Source organism: Phocoena sinus, chromosome 7 (assembly GCF_008692025.1).
Source record: "Phocoena sinus isolate mPhoSin1 chromosome 7, mPhoSin1.pri, whole genome shotgun sequence".
Classification (NCBI taxonomy): domain Eukaryota; kingdom Metazoa; phylum Chordata; class Mammalia; order Artiodactyla; family Phocoenidae; genus Phocoena; species Phocoena sinus.
Genome location: NC_045769.1, coordinates 6,351,842 through 6,377,207, shown reverse-complemented (window position 1 = coordinate 6,377,207; position 25,366 = coordinate 6,351,842). Strand labels below are relative to the sequence as shown.

Sequence of the window (25,366 nt, the reverse complement as noted above, 5' to 3'; positions counted from 1 at the left end):
CCCGGGCTAATGGCCTGCTCTCCAGGCTGGGAGGGAATTGTTGCCGGGTGTCCTTGGGAACCACGTGCCGGCTCTGAGTCTCAGGGTGACCTGGAGCACACTGGCCCTCAGGCCCTACTGCCCCTGTGGGTCAAGGTCCTTCTCCCACTTCACTTGACCGCATCAGGGCAGGACTCCTCTCTGCCGCCAGCCAGCCGGTCCTCTAGCTGCCACAGCCGCTAGCTACAGTTCTGCAAGTTCCTTCACTACAAATCCATTAACTTCGAAGGAGCTATGATGCACCTCCTATGGGCGGTGGTCTGGGATGCGGGATCCCACCTCCCATAGGAGAGGGGAGCGCACCCAGGAGGGCTCTGCCCAGACGGGAGCGGCCAGGGAAGGAGTATGGAAGGACTGAACTCAAGCTGGGTCCTGGAGGACGAGAAGGAATGAAGCAAGGAGAGCAGAGGCGGGGGGACCAATGTCCTTTGGGGGTGGGGGGCGGGACGGGGCTGGGGCATGGCAGACAGCGAGAGGGGGAGGGCATGGCGGTAAAGCTTTCAGTGAAGCCCGTCCACCGTTTGTGACCCCATCTTACCCTCCCTCCCCTTTCTCCACAGGGGAACAGATGTCCTTCAAGGGCGCCCGGCTTAGCATGAGAAGCAGAAGGAACGGCACGCCGGACAGCACCCGGACCCTGTGCTCCAGCGCGTCTCGCAGCACAGACGTGTCCTACAGCGAGAGCGTGAGTTGAGCCACGCCCCACCAACCCGCTCATATGTCAGAAAGCAGCCCTTTGCAGCTAGGATTCTTTGGGGACCAATACTCCTTCTTTAAAAAGATCATATCTCAACGTATGGCATTTCGTTCTGTGGATTATTTTTGTCGAATGTAGAGGCCTTTTCTTTTCTGTGTAGTTTCTCAGCCATTCCTGTTTTGAAGATTGTGACTGCAACCTTGAGTTGCTAAAGAATGTACTTATTTGGGGCCTTTTTAAAAAAATAGCAGTGTTCATTTCTGCTGTAGAGCAAAGTGACTCAGTTACACATATATATACCTGCTTTTTCACATGCTTTTCCATTGCGGTTTACTACAGGAGACTGGATGTAGTTCCCTGTGCTGTTCAGTACGACCTTGTTTATCCATTCAAGAATGCACTTGTTAAGTGACTTTTATGAAATCCTAAATACTGCACTTTTAATATTCCTTTTACTAGTTAATGCTTGGTGTCCTTGCTTCCAGCCCTGTGGGTTCACCCTGGAAGTGATTCTTGAAGTCCTTTTCTTCAACTCTATGGCCGGGGGCTCATTCTGGGTCTGCATTTGTTCTTGCCGTAGCTTCTAGCTGTTCTCCATAGCATCTCTCTCCTCCTTCCAAGCCCGTGTCCACACTGCCTTCAGGACATAGAGGCACACTGAGCTGTTGCTTAGGGGTGAGCGGACTTGGGTGGGGCGCCCGGCAGGAGGCTCCCCGCTGGGCTGAGCTGCCTCTTCCGTCCCTCAGCCACCTCGAGTGGTTCCCGCAGGCTTTCTGTTCACTCTCACATCCTAGCGAATACTCTCATTTGTCAGGAAATAAAGACAACGTTCCAGTCTGGTACCAAGCTTCCGCCGACTAGAGTGTTAAAAGTCGGGGCGGTGGCTAACTTTGGAAAAAGGAAGGAGGATGGACTGGGTGGGGGCTTCTGGGGTGCTGGGCATGTCAGTATTTTGATCTGCTGGGTGGGGTTCTCGGGGGTACCCGTGCACTTCTTGCCACTCCCAACACCCAGCGCCTCCTTAGATTTTGCACCTGCCGTCACCTTGACCCTGGTCCGGTGAGAATAACACAGTGGGCAGAGGGCGCTGGTGGCCTCTCCAATGCCCCCTCCTCCAGCCTCCAGCAGTGACAGACCTCTGGGAGGGCAGAAAAGGCCTTTCCGGATCACACTTGGACGCAGGCGTGGGTGCCTCTGGGAGACAAAGGCTGACTCTCCCTTGCCATTCTCCTTTGGGCTCCCATGGGATTTCTGGATGGATTTCCCACTCCCCTCAGAGATGCCAGCTGCCCTGTGGGTAGAATTTCTGAGACCACCTAAGTACATCCCAGTTATGGGGGGGGGGCTCCTGTTTGCCCCTGAGAATACACACCTTTGCAAAGTACATTTTTCAGAGGGAACTTTTTTTCTTTAAAGGCCTTTATTTTTTAATTAAAAAAATTTTTTTTGGCCACACATCATGGCATGTGGGATCCTACTTCCCTGACCAGAGATCGAACCCATGCCCCCTGCAGTGGAAGCGTGAGTCTTAACCACTGGATCGCCAGGGAAGTCCCCAGAGGGAACTTTCAGCAACAAGGCAGTTTTTATCACCACCCCTCCTCCACCATCATCGATTTCACAAGCTTATACACATAAGCTTATACTGTTGAGTTTTCTTCATCTGTGTTAAGTAGACTTAAAGTTAGTGAAGAGCTAGAAAATATTCTGAGGAAGAAAGGGCATCACAGGTTTTCAAAATTTTTCGCGTTCAGATGAGTGTAGGATTTACTTTTGCTCTCTACATTTTTATTATTTGTAGAAAAGAACATGCGAATGTAAATTCCCAGCCTAAGGAAGAATAATAAAATGAACACGCTTGCACCCACCACCAGCCCTTTGTAGGAGTCCCCCACGTGCCCTCCGTGCCAAAGGCGACAGCTATCCTGAATTTTGTGTTCCCTGGTCCTGCTTTTATTTATAAGCTTATGACTTGAATATATGTCCCTAAACAATACAAGGCTTTGTTTTGTCTGTTTTGATATTTGTGGAATTATACAATAAGTATTCCTTTGTGATTTCATTTCTTTTTTCTTTCCTTTCTTTTTTTATATCTTTATTGGAGTATAATTGCTTTACAGTGGTGTGTTAGTTTCTGCTTTATAACAAAGTGAATCAGTTATACGTATACATATGTTCCCATATCTCTTTCCTCTTGTGTCTCCCTCCCTCCCACCCTCCCTATCCCATCCCTCCAGGTGGTCACAAAGCACCAAGCTGATCTCCCTGTGCTATGCGGCTGCTTCCCACTAGCTATCTATTTTACGTTTGGTAGTGTATATATGTCCATGCCACTCTCTCGCTTTGTCACAGCTTACCCTTCTCCCTCCCCATATCCTCAAGTCCATTCTCTAGTAGGTCTGTGTCTTTATTCCTGTCTTACCCCTAGGTTCTTCATGACATTTTTTTTTCTTAAATTCCATATATGTGTGTTAGCATACGGTATTTGTCTTTCTCTTTCTGACTTACTTCACTCTGTATGACAGACTCTAGGTCTATCCACCTCATTACAAATAGCTCAATTTCGTTTCTTTTTATGGCTGAGTAATATTCCATTGTATACATGTGCCACATCTTCTTTATCCATTCATCCGATGATGGACACTTAGGTTGTTTCCATCTCTGGGCTATTGTAAACAGAGCTGCAATGAACATTTTGGTACATGACTCTTTTTGAATTTTGGTTTTCTCAGGGTATATGCCCAGTAGTGGGATTGTTGGGTCATACGGTAGTACTATTTGTAGTTTTTTACGGAACCTCCATACTGTTCTCCACAGTGGCTGTATTAATTTACATTCCCACCAACAGTGTAAGAGGGTTCCCTTTTCTCCACACCCTCTCCAGCATTTATTGTTTCTAGATTTTTTGATGATGGCCATTCTGACTGGTGTGAGATGATATCTCATTGTAGTTTTGATTTGCATTTCTCTAATGACTAATGATGTTGAGCATTCTTTCATGTGTTTGTTGGCAGTCTGTATATCTTCTTTGGAGAAATGTCTATTTAGGTCTTCTGCCCATTTTTGGATTGGGTTGTTTGCTGTTCTGTTATTGAGCTGCATGAGCTACTTATAAATTTTGGAGATTAATCCTTTGTCAGTTTCTTCATTTGCAAATATTTTCTCCCATTCTGAGGGTTGTCTTTTGGTCTTGTTTATGGTTTCCTTTGCTGTGCAAAAGCTTTGAAGTTTCATTAGGTCCCATTTGTTTATTTTTATTTCCATTTCTCTAGGAGGTGGGTCAGAAAGGATCTTGCTGTGATTTATGTCATAGAGTGTTCTGCCTATGTTTTCCTCTAAGAGTTTGATAGTTTCTGGCCTTACATTTAGGTCTTTAATCCATTTTGAGCTTATTTTTCTGTATGGTGTTAGGGAGTGATCTAATCTCATACTTTTACATGTACCTGTCCAGTGTTCCCAGTACCACTTATTGAAGAGGCTGTCCTTTCTCCACTGTACATTCCTGCCTCCTTTATCAAAGGTAAGGTGACCATATGTGTGTGAGTTTAGCTCTGGGATTTCTATCCTGTTCTGTTGATCTATCTTTCTGTTTTTGTGCCAGTACCACACTGTCTTGATTACTGTAGCTTTGTAGTATAGTCTGAAGTCAGGGAGCCTGATTCCTCCAGCTCCATTTTTCGTTCTCAACATTGCTTTGGCTATCCGGGGTCTTTTGGGTTTCCATACAAATTGTGAAATATTTTGTTCTAGTTCTGTGAAAAATGCCAGTGGTAGTTTGATAGGGATTGCATTGAATCTGTAGATTGCTTTGGGTAGTAGAGTCATTTTCATAATGTTGATTCTTCCAATCCAAGAACACGGTATATCTCTCCATCTATTTGTATCACCTTTAATTTCTTTCATCAGTGTCTTATAATTTTCTGCATACAGGTCTTTTGTCTCCTTAGGTAGGTTTATTCCTAGATATTTTATTCTTTTTGTTGCAATGGTAAATGGGAGTGTTTTCTTGATTTCACTTTCAGATTTTTCATCATTAGTGTATAGGAATGCCAGAGATTTCTGTGCATTAATTTTGTATCCTGCTACTTTACCAAATTCATTGATTAGCTCTAGTAGTTTTCTGGTAGCATCTTTAGGATTCTCTAGGTATAGTATCATGTCATCTGCAAACAGTGACAGCTTTACTTCTTCTTTTCCAATTTGGATTCCTTTTATTTCTTTTCCTTCTCTGACTGCTGTGGCTAAAACTTCCAAAACTATGTTGAATAAGAGTGGTGAGAGTGGGCAACCTTGTCTTGTTCCTGACAAGGAACAAGTGGAAATGCTTTCAGTTTTGTTCCACTTGTTCCTGACAAGTGGAAATGCTTTCAGTTTTTCACCATTGAGGATGATGTTGGCTGTGGGTCTGTCATATATGGCCTTTATTATGTTGAAGAAAGTTCCCTCTATGCCTACTTTCTGTAGGGTTTTTATCATAAATGGATGTTGAATTTTGTTGAAAGCTTTCTCTGCATCTATTGAGATGATCATATGGTTTTTCTCCTTCAATTTGTTAATATGGTGTATCACGTTGATTGATTTGCGTATATTGAAGAATCCTTGCATTACTGGAATAAACCCCACTTGATCATGGTGCATGATCCATTTAATGTGCTGTTGGATTCTGTTTGCTACTATTTTGTTGAGGATTTTTGCATCTATGTTCATCAGTGATATTGGCCTGTAGTTTTCTTTCCTTCTGACATCCTTGTCTGGTTTTGGTATCAGGGTGATGGTGGCCTCGTAGAATGAGTTTGGGAGTGTTCCTCCCTCTGCTATATTTTGGAAGAGTTTCAGGAGGATAGGTGTTAGCTCTTCTCTAAATGCTTGATAGAATTTGCCTGTGAAGCCATCTGGTCCTGGGCTTTTGTTTGTTGGAAAATTTTTAATCACAGTTTCAATTTCAGTGCTTGTGATTGGTCTGTTCATATTTTCTATTTCTTCCTGATTCAGTCTTGGCAGGTTGTGCCTTTCTAAGAATTTGTCCATTTCTTCCAGGTTGCCCATTTTATTGGCATAGAGTTGCTTGTAGCTATCTCTCATGATTCTTTGTATTTCTGCAGTGTCAGTTGTTACTTCTCCTTTTTCATTTCTAATTCTATTGATTTGAGTCTTCTCCCTTTTTTTCTTGATGAGTCTGGCTAATGGTTTATCAATTTTGTTTATCTTCTCAAAGAAACAGCTTTTAGTTTTATTGATCTTTGCTATCATTTTCTTCATTTCTTTTTATTTCTGATCTGATTTTTATGATTTCTTTCCTTCTGCTAACTTTGGGTTTTTTTTTGTTCTTCTTTCTCTAATTGCTTTAGGTGCAAGGATAGGTTGTTTATTCGAGATGTTTCCTGTTTCTTAAGGTAGGATTGTATTGCTATAAACTTCCCTCTTAGAACTGCTTTTGCTGCATCCCATAGATTTTGGGTCGTCGTGTCTCCATTGTCATTTGTTTCTAGGTATTTTTTGATTTCCTCTTTGATTTCTTCAGTGATCACTTCGTTATTAAGTAGTGTATTGTTTAGCTTCCATGTGTTTGTATTTTTTACAGATCTTTTCCTGTAATTGATATCTAGTCTCATAGCGTTGTGGTCGGAAAAGATACTTGATACAATTTCAATTTTCTTAAATTTACCAAGGCTTGATTTGTGACCCAAGATATGATCTATCCTGGAGAATGTTCCATGAGCACTTGAGAAAAATGTGTATTCTGTTGTTTTTGGATGGAATGTCCTAAAAATATCAATTAAGTCCATCTTGTTTAATATATCATTTAGGGGCTTCCTTGGTGGCGCAGTGGTTGAGAGTCCGCCTGCCGAGGCAGGGGACGTGGGTTCGTGCCCCGGTCTGGGAAGATCCCACATGCCGCGGAGCGGCTGCCCCCGTGAGCCATGGCCGCTGAGCCTGTGTGTCCGGAGCCTGTTGCTCCGCAACGGGGAGGCCACAACAGTGAGAGGCCCGCATACCGCAAAAAAAAAAAAATATATATATATATCATTTAAAGCTTGTGTTTCCTTATTTATTTTCATTTTGGATGATCGGTTCATTGGTGAAAGTGGGGTGTCAAAGTCCTCTACTATGAATGTGTTACTGTCAATTTCCCCTTTTATGGCTGTTAGTATTTGCCTTATGTATTGAGGTGCTCCTATGTTGGGTGCATAAATATTTACAACTGTTATCTCTTCTTCTTGGATCGATCCCTTGATCATTATGTAGTGTCCTTCTTTGTCTCTTCTAATAGTCTTTATTTTAAAGTCTATTTTGTCTGATATGAGAATTGCTACTCCAGGTTTCTTTTGGTTTCCATTTGCATGAAACGTCTTTTTCCATCCCCTTACTCTCAGTGTGTATGTGTCTCTAGGTCTGAAGTGGGTCTCTTGTAGGCAGCAAATATATGGGTCTTGTTTTTGTATCCATTCGGCCAATCTGTGTCTTTTGGTGGGAGCATTTAGTCCATTTACATTTAAGGTAATTATCAATATGTATGTTCCTATTCCCATTTTCTTTATTGTTTTGGGTTTGTTATTGTAGGTCTTTTCCTTCTCTTGTGTTTCTTGCCTAGACAAGTTCCTTTAGCAGTTGTTGTAAAGTTGGTTTGGTGGTGCTGAACTCTCTCAGCTCTTGCTTGTCTGTAAAGGTTTTAATTTCTCCATCAAATCTGAATGAGATCCTTGCTGGGTAGAGTAATCTTGGTTGCAGGTTTTTCTCCTTCATCACTTTAAATATGTCCTGCCAGTCCCTTCCAGCTTGCAGAGTTTCTGCTGAAAGATCAGCTGTTAACCTTATGGGGATTCCCTTGTGTGTTATTTGTTGTTTTTCCCTTGCTGCTTTTAATATGTTTTCTTTGTATTTAATTTTTGACAGTTTGATTAATATGTGTCTTGGCATATTTCTCCTTGGATTTATCGTGTATGGGACTCTCTGTGCTTCCTGGACTTGATTAACTATTTCCTTTCCCATATTAGGGAAGTTTTCAACTATAATCTCTTCAAATATTTTCTCAGTCCCTTTCTTTCCCTCTTCTTCTTCTGGAACCCCTATAATTCAAATGTTGGTGCGTTTAATGTTGTCCCAGAGGTCTCTGAGACTTGTCCTCAGTTCTTCTCATTCTTTTTTCTTTATTCTGCTCTGCAGTAGTTATTTCCACTATTTTATCTTCCAGGTCACTTATCCATTCTTCTGCCTCAGTTATTCTGCTATTGATCCCATCTAGAGTATTTTTAATTTCATTTATTGTGCTGTTCATCATTGTTTGTTTCAACTTTAGTTCTTCTAGGTCTTTGTTAAATGTTTCTTGCATTTTCTCTATTCTATTTCCAAGATTTTGGATCATCTTTACTGTCATTATTCTGAATTCTTTTTCAGGTAGACTGCCTAGTTTCTCTTCATTTGTTAGGTCTGGTGCATTTTTATCTTGCTCCTTCATCTGCTGTGTGTTTTTCTGTCTTCTCATTTTGCTTATCTTACTGTGTTTGGGGTCTCCTTTTTGCAGGCTGCAGGTTCGTAATTCCCATTGTTTTTCGTGTCTGTCCCCAGTGGCTAAGGTTGGTTCAGTGGGTTGTGTAGGCTTCCTGGTGGAGGGTACTAATGCCTGTGTTCTGGTGGATGAGGCTGGATTTTGTCTTTCTGGTGGGCAGGTCCACGTCTGGTGGTGTGTTTTGGGGTGTCTGTGGACTTGTTATGATTTTGGGCAGCCTCTCTGCTAAAGGGTGGGGTTGTGTTACTGTCTTGCTAGTTGTTTGGCATAGGATGACCAGCACTGTAGCTTGCTGGTCGTTGAGTGAAGCTGGGTGCTGGTGTTGAGATGGAGATCTCTGGGAGATTTTCGCCGTTTGATATTATGTGGAGCTGGGAGGTCTCTTGTTGACCAGTGACCTGAAGTTGGCTCTCCCACCTCAGAGGCGCAGCACTGACTCCTGGCTGCAGCACCAAGAGCCTTCCATCCACACGGCTCAGAATAAAAGGGAGAAAAAGTAGAAAGAAAGAATTAGCAGAAGTAGAAAGAAAGAAAGAAAGAAGGGAGGGAGGGAGGGAGGAAGGAAGGAAAAAAGGAAGAAGATAAAGTAAAAAAAAGTAAGATAAAATATAAGAAATTTATTAAAATAAAAAAATTATTAAGAGAAAAAAAGAAAAATATATTAAAAAACAAAAACAAACGAACAACAAAAACGGACGGATAGAACCGTAGGACAAATGGTGGAAGCAAAGCCACACAGACAAAATCTCACACAGAAGCATACACATACACACTCACAAAAAGAGGAAAAGGGGAAAAAATCCTAAATCTTCCTCTCGAAGTCCACCTTCTCAATTTGGGATGATTCGTTGTCTATTCAGGTATTCCACAGATGCAGGTACATCAAGTTGATTGTGGAGCTTTAATCCGCTGCTTCTGAGGCTGCTGGGAGAGTTTTCCCTTTCTCTTCTTTGTTCTCACAGCTCCCGGGGCTCAGTTTTGGATTTGGCCCTGCCTCTGCATGTAGGTCGCCGGAGGGCTTCTGTTCTTTGCTCAGACAGGACGGGGTTAAAGGAGCCGCTGATTCGGGGACTCTGGCTCACTCAGGCGGCGGGGAGGGAGGGGCACGGAGTGCGGGGCGGGCCTGCGGCGGAAGCGGCCGGCGTGACGTTGCACGAGCCTGAGGCACGCCGTGCGTTCTCCCGGGGAAGTTGTCCCTGGATCCCGGGACCCTGGCGATGGCGGGCTGCACAGGCTCCCCGGAAGAGGGGTGTGGAGAGTGACCTGTGCTCGCACACAGGCTTCTTGGTGGCGGCAGCAGCAGCCTTAACGTCTCATGCCTGTCTCTGGGGTCCGCGCTGATAGCCGCGGCTCGCGCCCGTCTCTGGAGCTCCTTTAAGCAACGCTCTTAATCCCTCTCCTCGCGCACCAGGAAACAAAGAGGGAAGAAAAAGTCTCTTGCCTCTTCGGCAGCTCCAGACTTTTCCCGGGACTCCCTCCCGGCTAGCCGTGTTGCACTAACCCCCTTCAGGCTATGTTCAAGCCGCCAACCCCAGTCCTCTCCCTGCGCTCCGACGGACGCCGAGCCTCAGCTCCCAGCCCCGCCCGCCCCGGCGGGGGAGCAGATAAGCCTCTCGGGCTGGTGAGTGCCGGCCGGCCCTGATCCTCTGTGCGGGAATCTCTCCGCTTTGCCCTCCGCACCCCCGAAGCCTCCTCTTCCGCCACCCGCAGTCTCCGCCCGCGAAGGGGCTTCCTAGTGTGTGGAAACTTTTCCTCCTTCACGGCTCCCTCCCACAGGTGCAGGTCCCGTTCCTATCCTTTTGTCTCTGTTTATTCTTTTTTCTTTTGCCCTACCCAGGTACGTGGGGGGTTTCTTGCCTTTTGGGAGGTCTGAGGTCTTCTGCCAGCCTTCAGTAGGTGTTCTGTAGGAGTTGTTCCACTCCTAGTGGTGTAGATGTATTTCTGGTGTATCTGTGGGGAGGAAGGTGATCTCCGCGTCTTACTCTTCCGCCATCTTCCCGGAAGCTCCCGTGAATTCATTTCTTGCTCAGCGTCCTGTGTTTGTGGTCCCTCTGTGTTGTCAGGTGTAATGGCTGTTGATTCACTCCTGCTGGGCCACCCTCCATCCTGTGCATGTCTGTCCAGCCTAAGCGGGGTGAACATTTGGGTTTCGGGTTTTGCTATAGGAGCAGGGCCACTCTGAGCCTTCCTGGATGTGGGATGTTCTCTCTGGAGAAGGTTCTTCGGCTTGAGGCCGATGGGTAAAGGCGAACACCTCTCCCTCATGGGAATTGGGGTTAAGACACAGGACTTCTGGGGAAACTTGGGGCACGTGGTCCCCATGCTCTGATGTCTCAGGATGTACGTTGGTGGGGGTAGGGGCTAGCAAAGGGGGAGACTCCTGGAGGCGTGGTGGACCTTCTTCCAGGAGAGGGAGTGCCGCCTCCCTTTTCGTGGTGACCTCATTGTGGGGGGGTGACGAGTCAGGCCTGGCTTCGGTGCAAGGCCGGGGGGCAAACCCACATGACACTGTCTGAGAACTGCTGGCGCCCGGTGACCTGAGGGAAGTGGGTTTGGGCTGCCAGCCCCACCTCCACGGAACAAGACAAACCCCTAAAGCTGGCAGCACGGTGCCAGGCATCTGAGTTTGCAGGTCATTCACAGGACACAGGGACTATTTCTAGGGCACGGTGGTGGACAGTTTCCCAGAGTGGTCGAGCCAGTTCCCTCACGGCCCATAGCGGGCTGAGGCCCCCCGCCTGGCTCTTCACTGGCATTTGGTGCCAACGGCTTCTCAAGTTTTCCAGCCTGGTGGGTGTGTAATGGGATGTCATCGTGGTTTCACTTCACATCTGCCTCATTACCGACAAGGTTGAGCTCCTTTTCACACATCTGTGTGTCCTCTTTCATTTAATGCCTGCTCATGTCTCTTGCCTTTTCCCCACGAGGTTGTCTGTCTTATTCTTAGTGACTTACAGTCTTTTATATATTCTATTTACCAATCTTATCATGATTAATATATGTCGCAAATATCTTCTCCCACTTTGAGGAGTGTAAATATTTTCGAAGTATTCTTCAACTCCAAGGGGTTTGTTTCTGCCAACTAAAGGGAAGCGTTCCGTTGTTTGTCAGAATTAGGTCCCTGATATGCCTTACCGCCTTGCCCATGGGGGGACAGATGCAACTCTGGAAGGAGCATTTGGAATATACCTGCTTTTGAAAAGCAAGCAGAAGAGGAGCTACAATCTGCAGTAAAGCATTATTTATGCTAAACTATCAATAAATGCTTATATTCCCCCAGTTGCCTTAGAGTCAGAAAAGCATACTTTGTATGTATAGAATGACATTTGTTACAAGATGATGCCAAGTGACTTTTAGAAAAATTTGCATTTAGTTATAAAAATGTAAACGTATGCCTCTTTTTACAAACTTTGACTCTGAAAGCATGAATGGATGCTGGTTGCTATGATGTGCGGTGAATCCTTAAAACCTTTGAAGTAGGTTTAAGCCATTCATGAAGAGCAGCAGGGGGTGAGAACAAATTAGTAACGTGTTGTTCCAATGTTCTTTCTCCAAAGGACTTGGTGAATTTCATTCAAGCAAATTTTAAGAAACGGGAGTGTGTCTTCTTTACCAAAGATTCCAAGGCCACGTAAGCAACTACTTTGCCTCCATTTTTTGCTACCACGTTCAAAAGTAAATTATTGACCACCATGACGACAAAGAAATTGCTCACTAGTTCATTATTCAAGTTGTTTGCATCTTGCAATTCTCAGAAACGGTGTGTGAACAGGAAGAGTTTGGCAAGCAGCTTGTCCCTGGAGAGGTATCATCTCATTTCATATTTTAAGCTTTGTCAGTAGTTGGTAAAGACTCCAAGACAGGCTGTCACTCTCTTTGATATTCCCACGAGCCTGGGAGCCCACCGGAGTGGCCATGGCAGTGAACCTTGTTGTTTCGTAGCGGTTGGCAGGAGACACCAGGCATGTGCGCACGTGGCAATCTGACCGGCTCCTCTGCCAGGCTGTTGACTGTGGCCCTTCCCATCTGACCGGGTGTTCATCTTCTCTGAATCTCGTGTGTCTCGAAGCATCGAGGCTGAGTCACAAAAGCCTTGGGGAGCACCTCCAGCAGCTCTGCCCCCAGGAGGTCCTCAGCGAATGCTACCTAGTGGGCCAGTGATAAGTGGACTGACCTCTGGTGTTTCCCACAGAAGGTGCCCTGGGATCTAACGAAGTGATTTTAGTCCTCCCTCCCTCTCACCTTTTGCCCCTCTGCCCCCTCTCTTTTGCTTACTGGTGATAGGAGAGAGTCTAGCTATTAATATTTTTTAATTGAAGTATAGTTGGTTTACAAAGTTGTGTTAATTTCAGCAAAGTGATTCAGTTATGAACATAGATACCTTCTTTTCAAAATATTCTTTTCCATGATGGTTTATCATAGGATACTGGGTATAGTTCTGGTGCCATGCAGTACGACCTTGTTGTTTATCCATTCTATATGTAATAGTCCAGCTATTAATTGATTGTTTACCTGCTGCTGTAGTTTGTAATTAAAGCACTGACTGTTGAACAGAGGCCGTGCCCAGAGGAAGGCAGTAAGAGCAGGGGCCTAAGAACCAGCGTTGGATCCAACCTGGGCCTGGCTGCCTGCTCACTCACTGCATGAACTTGAACCAATTATTCTCTTTTCTGAACTGAATCCTCTTATCCTAAACCGCTGGCAAAGTACACCTCCTGGGTTGTAGTAAGGGTGCAGTGGGGCGATACATAAAATTCCTGCTGTAGAAAGTTCTCAGTCAGTGTGCTTTCCTACTTTGTAAGAATTAGAAAGCGAACATTGGAAAAACTAAGAGATCTCTATTTTGTCATTGGTATAAACTTAGTCATTATGAGTCATTTTGACGAGTATAAACTCTGTGAGTCGGTTATTTATTCCCCACACGTCTCCCTGAAAGATTTTGCCGTTAATCTATTTGTTTGACTGGTAGAAAGCACTGTTTGGATTCGTTCACTCATTCAACAAATATTTATTGGGCATTGACTATGTCGTGGGGACTCATGTACTTGACTGCTATTCTACAACTGCCCTGCAAGGTAGCTGTTATCATTTGACTGACAAGGCAAGTGAGGCCTGGAGGGGCTCAGTGTTTTACCCAGGGTCACATGGCTGGCAGGGGATAGATGAAGGATTGAACTCAGTTTTCTGATTCCTCCCTGTGCATTCCTTTTATGCCCAGCTCCTGCCCCTTCTAGGAACAATCCTGTCTCGGGCTGACCGTCATCGTCAGCACCTTGTCAGTTGCAGATATCCAGTCTAATTGGCCTAAGTGAGTGGTGATTGTAATGGGACAGCCACATCCAGGGCTCAGTGTCACCAAGACCCTGCCTCTTTCTACCTGTGGTTCTGTCCTTCTCTGGGTGGGCAGGCTCCTTATTAGTGGTGGCAGAATGGACACCACCACTCTGCTGACACCTCTTCAGCTTACCAGTGAGGGGAAGGAGGGCTTTGTTCCAGCAATTCCACCCGAAGTCCTGGGCTCACGTTCATGGCTCTTATTGGCCTGGCATGGGTCAGGCACCCACTCTAATCCCTGCAACTGGGCAATGGAATATGTGACTGGCCAGCCTTGGGTGTTGTGTCCACATGGACCTGGTGTGGAAAGGATGATTCCTCAAAGGAAAATCAGGTGTTCCTACTAACAGAAGGAGAAGTGGATGCAAGGTAGGGAAACCTATGGCTGTCCACCTTACGGTCCTTGACTACCACTTAAGTCTGGCCCCAAATAAAGGGAGATGTGGTGAGCAGTCCCTGCCCTCCACAACACCAGCACAGGACAGGAACACCTCAGGGTCTTCCAGTGCCCATGTCAGAGGGGACCCAAGGTTATACACCAGAGTGAAGACTCTACAAGATTTTAACTTCTTGTATTTATTATTTTCATCTCTCCATCGGCAGTGGGGATGCTCTTTGTAATCTGAATTACTCATTGGACAAGTGAATCAAGGGAAATGACTAGTAATAGCGTTACTGTAATTTTGCAGCTACTTGCCACATCAGCTGACATAGGCTGCCCCAGATCTCCCCAGAGCTGCTTCACATGTGCTAAGCCCAGACCACTCATGTTTCTCTACTTTAAACCCTTCGGATGTCTGTTTCTTGCGTGGTCACTAGGGAGTGATGCCGGACCATGGCTCCTATTGCCTGGTACCCTCTGAGACACTGCTGTCCAGCTTAGGGGCCACCTCCTGGCACTCCTGAGGCTGTAAGTCCCTGGATCTGGGATTATTCTCTTCAGTTCTCACTGCCTTGACCAGGCTGGGTTCTAGGTAGAAAAAGGAAGAACATTACTTTTGCTGTAACGGGCTCTATGTAATGGAACTTTCTATTATTACTACGATGGGAATATTCTTTTTTTTAATTAAAAAAACTTAAAAAAACTTTATTTAATTTATTTTTGGCTGCATTGGAGGTTTGCTGCTGCGCACGGGCTTTCTCTAGTTGTGGCGAGCGGGGGCTACTCTTTGTTGTGGTGCACGGGCTTCTCATTCTGGTGGCTTTTCTTGTTGCGGAGCATTGGCTCTAGGCACGTGGGCTTCAGTAGTTGCAGCATGCGGGTTCAGTAGTTGTGGTTCATGGGCTCTAGAGTGCAGGCTCAGTAATTGTGGTGCATGGGCTTAGCTGCTCTGCGGCATGTGGGATCTTCCCGGACCAGGGCTCGAACCCGTGTCCCCTGCATTGGCAGGCGGATTCTTAACCACTGCACCACCAGGGAAGTCCCAGAAATATTTTTTTATCTTCATCGTCCCGTATGGTAGCCACTAGCCACTTGTGACTAGTGAGCGTTTGAAATGTGGCTAGTGCAACCATGGCATTGAATTTTCAAATTAAGTTAAATTAAATTGCATTTAAAGTCAATTGCCACATATGGCTAGTGGCTACTATATTGACAGTGAGGCTCCAGAGGATTCAGACTTGTCTTGAGGGGTAGAACTAGCGTCCTGCCGCTCTCCTGTCCTCTCCGTATCCCCTCTCTGTCACTCCTTTGCCTTCTCCATGTATCTGTGCTCCTGACGCCTTCCTGGCATTCTTCCTGCCTCTTCCCTATTTGTAAGCCAGTTCACGTAAATTGGTGCTTGGAGGGTTCCAGCCCCATCATCAAGATGGAGACAGGGGTCACCCGAGACACACCCCTACCCTTGGAAGGGAAAAGGGCTTGAGATTCGGTCGTCAGTTGTAGCAAAGACAGGTGGGGCAGGGAATTCCCTCCCCAATCCTGCAATGAACTTGGGTGGGTGTGGACAGACCCCAAAGGATAGTGGGACAGTAACAGCTAAAGACAGAGGGGAGGAAGCCAACTTGGACCCTAGTGAGGAGGACCCTGAGACCAGTGGGAGCAGCCCCCAGGCTCAGTTAGAGAAAAGGCTAAGGCAACTGTTATCAATTCTGGTTGACTTTTCTTTTCTTGGCCAAACTGAGTGATGCCCCAAGCAACTGTTCCGAAAGAGGCAAGATTTCTGGTTGGAGGAGTGACTTTGGATCCAGGTTCTAGCTCAATTTTTATAGCTTTAGAAAATATTGAATGTTTTGACGTATATTTTTGAATACAGATAATTTCCATACTTACAGTAATTAAGACTTTCAGTTGCAAGGAACCCGAGCTAGCTTAACCTAAATGGGGAGACTTACTCTAAGGAAATAGAAATGCCATGCAGAACCTGAGAGAGAGAAGTGGCTGGGAGTCTAGAATTGTTAGGACCATGGCTGGAGCAGGTGGAGGCTCAAGAGGTCTTCTCTGTTTGTCTTTTATCCCCTCCTCTCCCTGCATTCATGCTTTCTTCTTTCTCAGCGGAGATACAATTGTACTGTGTTGCCTGGATCTTCCATGTCACAGGGGTAAAACACCAAGATAGTTTTTTTTTTTTTTTTTTTTTTGCGGTACACGTGCCTCTCGCTGTTGTGGCCTCTCCCGTTGCGGAGCACAGGCTCTGGATCCGCAGGCTCAGCGGCCATGGCTCACGGGCCCAGCCGTTCCGCGGCATGTGGGACCTTCCCGGACCGGGGCACAAACCCGTGTCCCCTGCATTGGCAGGCGGACTCTCAACCACTGCGCCACCAGGGAAGCCCCCGCAAGATAGTTTTTAAACAACCGAGATGATGAAAATAGTCTGAAAATTAGATGCGATGGTGAAATCTCTTTTTGTGTTTATTTAAGCTAATCGTGTCTATTCTAAGAAACGTGATGAAATATTTAAGCAGGTTTAATGAAAGCTATTCCTTCCCATCAATATCCTTCCGCTCAGGGAAAATGTGTGCAAGTGTGGCTATACCCAGAGCCAGCACATAGAAGGCACCCAGACCAACCAAAATGAGAAATGGAATTACAAGAAACACACCAAGGAATTCCCCACTGACGCTTTTGGGGATATTCAGTTTGAGACTCTGGGGAAGAAAGGGAAGGTAAGCAATGCTTTCCTACTTGAACTAGCTAATCCATATACTAACATGGTGTGGGCTACCTTGGGTTACCTTGAATTGTCTAATAGTACGCATGGAGGTGGGAGAGGTGGGTAGTCAATCCAAAAATGATTGCAGAAGAAGATAAATCTTGTGAAAAATCAAAAGCCATGATTAGATTATGTGCCATGGCAACGCTCCACGGGTGAGGACTGGCTTGTCACCCAGGGTCCTTTCTCTAGGCACAGGGCAGGGTCATGTGACATCCACGTTGGCCCTCACTGCTACAAAAGGCCCGACAAATGTGCTTTTGATTCATCATCTGGTTTAGTTTGGCGTGTGACATTCTTGAGAATAAATGTGGCCTTGAATAAGGTGACATTCTCCTCTACGCGATCACACTGCAGGCTCTTACACAGGATTCTACAAAGATGTTCTTTTCTTTTTCTTTTTTTTTTTTTTTTTTGTGGTACGCGGGCCTCTCACCGCTGCGGCCTCTCCCGTTGCGGAGCACAGGCTCCGGACGCGCAGGCCCAGCGGCCACGGCTCACGGGCCCAGCCGCCCCGCGGCACGTGGGATCCTCCCGGACCGGGGCACGAACCCGCGTCCCCTGCATCGGCAGGCGGACCCTCAACCACTGCACCACCAGGGAAGCCCTCTACAAAGATGTTTAATGATTATGTCAAATGAAAAAAAAAAAAAAAGCACAACATGAGAGTTGTGAGTTAAGTTTTATTGGGGGCAAAATAAGGACTGTAGCCCAGGAGACAGCATCTCAGAGAGCTCTGAGGAACTGCTCCGAAGGGGGCGGGGGCGGTGTTATCTGTGATTTTAGAGAAGGGGGGACGTGCAGTCAAGCACACACGTTGGCAGAGGTTTCTTGCCCGTCACGAGGAGCAGATGTGTCTCCGTTAACGATTCTAGTGCTTTTCCAGATACGAGGAGATGCGAGAACTTGGGCTCATAGAATCTCCTGAGAAGTATCTAACTATCTGAAGGCCTGTTCTGCCAGCTTTTCCCAGAGCACACAGGCCTCATTCCTGATCTCCACCCTGAGCTCCTTTCAGGGTGTGTTGAAGGTCAGCGACCGCAGCGGCTGTTGATTTCATCTTTGTAGAGGCAGATGACAATGCCAATTTTCAGTAGGCAATGGTTAGCAGTCTCCTTAAATCCTCCTGTGTCCTCTGTCCCAGTGACACAGCCGTCCTCAGGCAGCTGGAAGCTGGGCCTTGACCCCTCACCTCCCCAGTCCCTGCCGCTGCAGCCCTGGAAGGTGACCCGGCTCTGTCCACTCTGTGTGTTCCCAAGGCCTCTGTCCCAGGATGGGCCACCACTATCTCACCTCCCTGCATCTCTCTCCTGTCTTGTCCCATAGTCAACACTGCCGCTGGAGGACTCTCTAAAATGTAAATCCCATCCGGCTTCTACTCTGCTTAGAACACCTCACAGGTGCTCTACTCCCTTTAGGATAAAGTCCCAAGTTCTCCAGCCGGCTTGGGATGGGGGGGGTCCCTGCAGGGGCACCCACACCCGCCTCCACTCCACTGCCTTCCTTCCACTTCCCCAAGGGGACGCTCCTCGGCTGCAATGCGCTCCCCTCTCCCCCTCCCTAAGGAGCAGGTAAACTGGGCTAAGCCCCACCATCAAGAGAACACCTGCGGATCCTGATGCTTCCCCTCTTCCCCACAGTATATCCGACTGTCCTGCGACACGGACGCGGAAACCCTCTACGAGCTGCTGACCCAGCACTGGCACCTGAAAACGCCCAACCTGGTCATCTCGGTGACCGGCGGCGCCAAAAACTTCGCCCTGAAGCCGCGCATGCGCAAGATCTTCAGCCGCCTGATCTACATCGCGCAGTCGAAAGGTGCGTCGGCCTCGTTGCGTCCACGCGGCTGTCCCTGCTGCAGCCACAGGACCTTCCCTGCGGCGGCGGGGACCTTGCGCCCGCGGGTTTATCCAACCAGGCTGCGCAGCGTCTTCAGAGGCGGAACGAAATTCTCCTTTGCAATCATGCGCAGACTCCAGATGCTCTAGAACTGCATGATTAATCATTATCTTAATTAAAAACAAGATCCTTCAATGAAGGGACAGACCGGGAGCTCTGGCCGATGGTGAGGGGGTAGGTGGAGGGTGGGGACACGGTAGCTCTTTAAACTCAGCGTTAAGGAGTAATTTTATGTTTCTTTCAATCTAAATTTTTCACTTTTTAATTTTTTACGTGTGAACTTTTACCCAGAGTATTCTGGCGAATCAAAAAGGAAAGTTTCATTCGTCTGCTCTTTTTTTTTTTTTTTTTTTTCTTGCGGTACGCGGGCCTCTCACTGTTGTGGCCTCTCCCGTTGCGGAGCACAGGCTCCGGACGCGCAGGCTCAGCGGCCGTGGCTCACGGGCCCAGCCGCTCCGCGGCATGTGGGGTCCTCCCGGACCGGAGCACGAACCCGCGTCCCCTGTATCGGCAGGCGGACTCCCAACCACTGTGCCACCAGGGAAGCCCTCATCTGCTCTTTAATTTTGGGATCAGTGGTGTGTTTTGGAAATCGTGTTAGTGCCTGGCGGGTTGTAAGCACCATGTAATTGTCTGATGGAGACCAAAACAAATAACCCTGGCTTTGTTATTTGAAATATTCAGCTTATTTTTTTCTTTTTAACTTTTTATTATAAAAAATGTCAGACCTACAGAAGAGTTGGAAGAATAATACAAGGAATATCTGTACCCCCTTCACTTAGGCTCACTAATTGTTAACATTTTCCCATATTAATCTTCTCTCTCTCTGTAAATATCCACATATTATGGTTTTAAAAAAAATCACTGAGAGTAAATTTTAGGTATCATAACCCTTAGTGCCTAAATATGTGAGCATCGCTGAAGAACAGGGGTGTTCTCTCAGATAACCCGACGCAACTATCAAACCTGAGAAAGTTAACCTTGACCTACACTGTTGTCTAACAAACAGTCCTTGGTTTCGTTTTGCTAATTATCCTAACAATGTCTTCAGAGAAAAAAAAATTTTTTTCTCTGTCTGGATTCCAATCCATTTAGCTTTTCATATCATAGGAAACTGAAAACCTTTCTTTCATCTGGAACTACTTTTTAGCTTTTTTCAGTCTTTCAGGACATTTTTGAAGAGTATAGGCAAATTGTTTTTGCAGCCTTACTTCCATTTGAGTTTAACTAGAATGTTAAACTCTAATTTCAAGATTAGATTCTATTTATCAAAGCCTAACCTTTATTTTATTAGTTTATCTAAGGCTAACATTTTAAAAACTTCTGTATTAAGAATATTAGTTGACAGAACTAAGGAAGCATGTCTTGTTTTAGATGTTTTTCCTTAATGTCAAGAAGAAACTGTGGCACCCCTCCCCCATTTATTCTTAATTTCCTGACCAGTCAGAGGGGACCACACAGTAGGTAGTTACTTTGTTATGAAACCCAGCAGCTCAACTTCCTTACTACTAGATCTGAACATACATCATTCATTCATTCAGCAAATACTTCTTAAATGCCTGCTATGTGTCAGGAATTGTTTTAGGTGCTGGGAATAGAGTAGAACAAAGCAGACAAAAGTCCCCAGGGCTGGGATATCTACATAGATGAAGTGAGGGGCCAGAGCAGGGAGGTTACTTGTCTCCTTGTGGGGAGCTACTATGCCTCCCATTGCCTCATTTGAAAGGGGGATGTTGACAACTGAAATCTGTCTGCAGGAAGGAGGCTGGCTGCCAAGGGGTCTGGGTTCACATCCAGTGAGAGCTGGCTGAAGGAACTGGGTCTGAAACTTCTAAGAACTACATCACATTTACCTTAAAATATTGGAAGGACTTTTATGTGGGAGAGGGCTAAATTAGTTCATCATCAGGAAGACTGTAGCAAAAGTAGAGAATGGAGACAAAAATGAACAAAAGGACTTTCTAGCAGCTGGGGGAGGGGGCTTGCTTCGGGACTCCTGAGGCTTCCATTACCAGAGCTAATCAGGGGAGGCTGGTGACCCAGCCTCAGGCTGGATTCCTGTGTGGGTAACATATTAGACTAGGGGCATTTCCAACTTTAGATTCTATTATTATGTGAGAGAATATTTTGTAGGTATTATTTACTTCAATTTTGAAAACAAAAACAAAACTGTGCAACACCTTTGACACTGCAAAAATCATCAAATAAAAACCTTAAAATACCAGTGTGCAAAAGTGTGTAATTGTAAAGTTAAATCGTAGGCACCAGGGTCATGCCAGGAAGGTCACCGGGATCCCTGAGGGGGCTCTGGGAGCGCAGCGCTCCGCTTTCCATGATGACACTGCCTAACTTGCTCAAAGGCTCAGGCCAGGCATTCATTACCCATAAAAAGATCTACCCGAGAGGCTGGTTAAAGAGGCAGGTTCCCTGGTCCCACCTCCCAGAGAGTCTGATGATGTGGGTCTAGAGTGCGGTCCAGAATCCGTATTGTTTTTAAACCAGAATCTCTTAGAAACTTGGAGATCTTCTTCTCCTTCCTTTCTATATGGTCAGAGGTCAAGCCCAGTGCAAAGTGTGGCCAGTAATGCCGCGTCCTAGTGCTCATGGGTGGGGCTTCTTTAGGGGTCGAGCAAAGGATGGGAAACTTACGAGGAGCCAGCTGAGCGTTTGTTCTTCTCTCTTGTTGACAGGTGCCTGGATTCTCACTGGAGGCACCCATTATGGGCTGATGAAATACATTGGAGAGGTAGTGAGAGATAACACCATCAGCAGGAATTCAGAGGAGAACATAGTGGCCATCGGCATCGCGGCTTGGGGCATGGTCTCCAACAGGGACACCCTCATCAGGAGTTGTGATGTCGAGGTATGGGCTGGACGTGAGGGGGTCTGCGGGGTCACGAGGCAGAAAGACCATGGCACAGGGCTCTGGCCTGAACCCTGGGGCTCTGGGATGGAGTCAGCTCATAAGGAAGTCGACCTTACAATGTTGCTTTGGAACCTCAGGGTGACATAATCAAAGAACTCCTGGGAAGGAGTTACCAGTGGATGTGTTTTGCTCATTAAAATTTGTTCCCAGCGAATCCTGTTAGAGTCAGTTCTTTAGTTTTTTATTCTCTGGTATTAAGTGCGAGGACAAAGTATCTATTTAAATTGCCTCTTTTCATGGTCCCGTAACTATGTGCTCCTCAAGGGCTAGGACTCCATCTTATTCATTTTCTAATCTCTAGACGCTGTCATAGGTCTTGGCATATGATGGATTGCAGACAAATATGTGTGTGTGTGTATCAATGTCTACCTCTGCCTTATCTAGACACACACACATACAAATGTATGTGTCTGGATACACACACACACACACACACACTTTCCTGAATGCTGTCAGTTTCAATGAATTTATACTAAAGAGCACAGGGCAGTGGAACAAGAAATGGATTAGAATCTGATTCTTACGCTGCCACCGGTCATTTACGTGACAATAAGAAAGTGATGCAACCATTTTGAGCCTTCATTTCTTCATATTTAAAATGATGGCCTGTACTATAAGATCTCTAAGACCCTTCTGCGCTTAGGAATCTGGGAAGAGCATCAGTTGAACCCAAAGGGTCAGCCTTAAGATGAACCTGTGAAAATGTCGTCATGCGTTTTGGCCAACAAATAAATCTCAAAGTCAAGTTTCTCTGTGCTTTTCAGGGATATTTTTCAGCTCAGTACATTATGGATGACTTCAAGAGAGACCCTCTGTACATCCTGGACAACAATCACACCCACCTGCTGCTTGTGGACAACGGCTGCCATGGGCACCCCACAGTTGAGGCAAAGCTCCGTAACCAGCTGGAGAAGTACATCTCCGAGCGCACTATTCAAGGTCAGTGTTTAGGAGGTGGGACCTTAGACAGACATACTAACGAGTAGCAGCAGCACCACCGACAATAGCTCCCAATTATTGAGTAAAGAATGGTGAACTCACCCAATTAGGTGTTCTATTGCCAAAGAAGAGCTGTTATATCTCTTCTTTAATATACCAGAGGTACTCCTGCCAAGGTTACTGTGATGTGTGCCCTTCAACGTGCTGGAACACTGACAAAGGCTGCCTTGTCCTACCCTGGTTTGTCCCACCCAGTATAGAGAACCTGCTGTCCCTTCTGCTCGACAGCATTTAAGAACAAATTAAAATTCGCAATGGCAAATTTGCGCTGACAAAGCAATGTGGTTAGCTAGGATAGAAGCGATAAAAACCAACCCACTAGCTTAACAGTTAGGTGGTTTACTTCTTTGGTTATTGGCTACTTCTGTATACTAGAACCACCTAAAACATTGGTTTCAAGGGGAGAATGCAGCAGTCGAGTGAAAGCCTGTATTTGCTATGGCAAGTGATAAATAACTCTCTCTCTTCTTATTGTTGAGGTGTGTCCTGTTGTGGAACCAGATTACCTCGTGATCTAGTGATAGACTCCCTCACAGGGACTTGTTGGAGATAATCTCAACCTTTTTCCTTTCTCAATGGGATGTATACAAAGGAAGACACTGATACATGCAATACTCTCACTGGAAAGAACACACAGTTATGCAAACTTTTCAGCCACTCAAGAAAGCATAGGATTATGTGAATGAGTGAAAGTGTAATTATTCTAAGGATAAACTTGAACCTGGCCTAATGTATATTAGCAAAAGTCAGTCATTCACAGACTTTGGCATTTTAAATATCAGTAAAAAATTGCAGTGTGACCCGTGTCATGCTGTTACTGGTTTGGAGCACAGGGATGCATCCACTGTGATCAGCTGGTAGATGGTCAAGTCTGTGAGATCTGCAGCCATCACCCCACACCCTGGGCTCATGGGGTCCACCACTTCCCTGAGGTAGGTGAATATTTCTGATGTGCCCAAAATAAGTTTTACGTTTTATATTTTACAGATTCCAACTACGGTGGCAAGATCCCCATTGTGTGTTTTGCCCAAGGAGGTGGGAAAGAGACTTTGAAAGTGAGTCTTGGTTTGGTTTTCTAGAAGATCAGTCAACGAGCTTACTCCACAAATTTGCATTTTCAGGGCTTTGGGGTTCACCTAATCTAACACGACTAATTTCTTTTCTACAGCAAATAGGTAGCATTTTCCCAATCACACAGTGTTGCCCTAATAGGCTGAAGTTGTTTCCTCAGCTGAGAAAATTTAGGAAGAGAGTTTGTAGCAACGTGAATAGTCCGTGCACTTACTGCTCTCTTTGGCCATCAACCTGCCAAAGAGAAGGCTTGACATGAACTCACAGGACTTAGGGATCATAATCAGCGTGTATGTTGGAAAACCATGGCCACCCCATGATCATATACACCTGCAGTTACAGGAAATTTCTGGCAGAGTTATTTGGAATCATAGTCTAATGCTTCTCTCTGTTTATTCTTTTCTATAACAATGATTCATTCATCCATCATTCATCAACGTGCATTCATTCATCAACAGGTATTTATTAAGCACCTAAAGACTTTTCAGAGAGAAATTAAAATAGAGATTTTTTCCCAGTGTGAAACAGTATGGAAATGCTTGAAGAAGCAGTCACATTACAGAGGAAGAGAGATGGAGAAAACGTAATCGAAGATGGTTCCATTTATTATCTCTCAGATTTTAGATTTAGAATGATGGTTTCCAGCAAGCTGCTCCTGGCCTACAGTACTGCATTTCTATAGCATTTCCCACAAGGTCTGTTCAGCCAATTCACCACCCACAGAACCCACAGGAGAGAGGAGCGAGGGAAGAGAGACTGCCTGCTGAACACTTCTTCCTTCAGCTCACTCTCTTATCATCCCCACTTCAGCCCCAGCGCAGCCCCGACACCCACCTGGAGCACAGGTAGTGAGGTGAAGATGGATCTCACCCTGATTTGATGAAGGCACCACACTCTTTATGGCCAACGTCTTCTCTCAGGAAGACATCACTCCTGGCTAAAGGAAGGGGCTTCACAGTTTCTTCTGTACCCACGTGTACATCACTCTGTTTTGTTGTCAAGTGATTAAAATTTTTCGTACCTTGTTCTCCTATGCTGGTCTCTGTGATTTTTATCAAGGAAATAAAAATGTGGTAGGTGTTTATCCAGAAAGCAAATATATTTTTCTTTTCTTTCAATGGAAGGAGCAAGGGAAATTATTTGAGGACGGAAATATGTGAGTCAACATAACAAAAAATGTATGGCTGCTGCTGTGAAGGTATTTTCATACCTTAAAAGTACGAATATTGTTAACCTCCATCAGAAAAGCTATCAACGACAGTGTTGAGTACCATCTTAAGAGCTGTCACTCAAATCTACGATGTCAGTATTTGGAATGATCGATTTTGTATAGAGGGATTTTTTTTTTTTTTTGCGTTACGCGGGCCTCTCACTGCCACGGCCTCTCCCGTTGCGGAGCACAGGCTCCGGACGCGCAGGCTCAGCGGCCATGGCTCACGGGCCCAGCCACTCCGCGGCATCGGCAGGCGGACTCTCGACCACTGCACTTATTTATGGAAAACTTGCCAGTCACACGTGTCCTCATTATGGAGTTTGGTATTAACATAGGATGTCAGACAACTAGCTTACATTTCTGATGCTTAAAGTGGTTGCAAACATTTGGTTTGCTTCTGATTGAAAATAACGCCCCGCCACCCCCCCACTGCCCCGCCAAATGATGAAGTGCAGAGATGTGTCGATGTGATTAGAACCTCGGTCCTGAGCTGGGTTCTGTTGATCACCTGGTCAACTCTATCTCCCTT

General features: G+C 45.8%; 1 protein-coding gene across 1 annotated transcript in view; it reads left to right on the top strand.

Annotated features, from left to right (window-relative positions):
• The first annotated feature begins 607 nt into the window (after window positions 1-607).
• The window catches only part of TRPM8 (transient receptor potential cation channel subfamily M member 8), an 88,101-nt gene continuing 63,342 nt past the window's right edge, over window positions 608-25,366 (top strand). Inside the window, exons 1-7 of the mRNA XM_032637415.1 lie at window positions 608-724; window positions 11,801-11,874; window positions 16,526-16,682; window positions 18,370-18,547; window positions 21,319-21,491; window positions 22,319-22,493; window positions 23,541-23,608. Of these exons, the coding sequence (XP_032493306.1) occupies window positions 608-724; window positions 11,801-11,874; window positions 16,526-16,682; window positions 18,370-18,547; window positions 21,319-21,491; window positions 22,319-22,493; window positions 23,541-23,608 (942 nt within the window). The remainder of the gene's footprint in view (window positions 725-11,800; window positions 11,875-16,525; window positions 16,683-18,369; window positions 18,548-21,318; window positions 21,492-22,318; window positions 22,494-23,540; window positions 23,609-25,366) is intronic.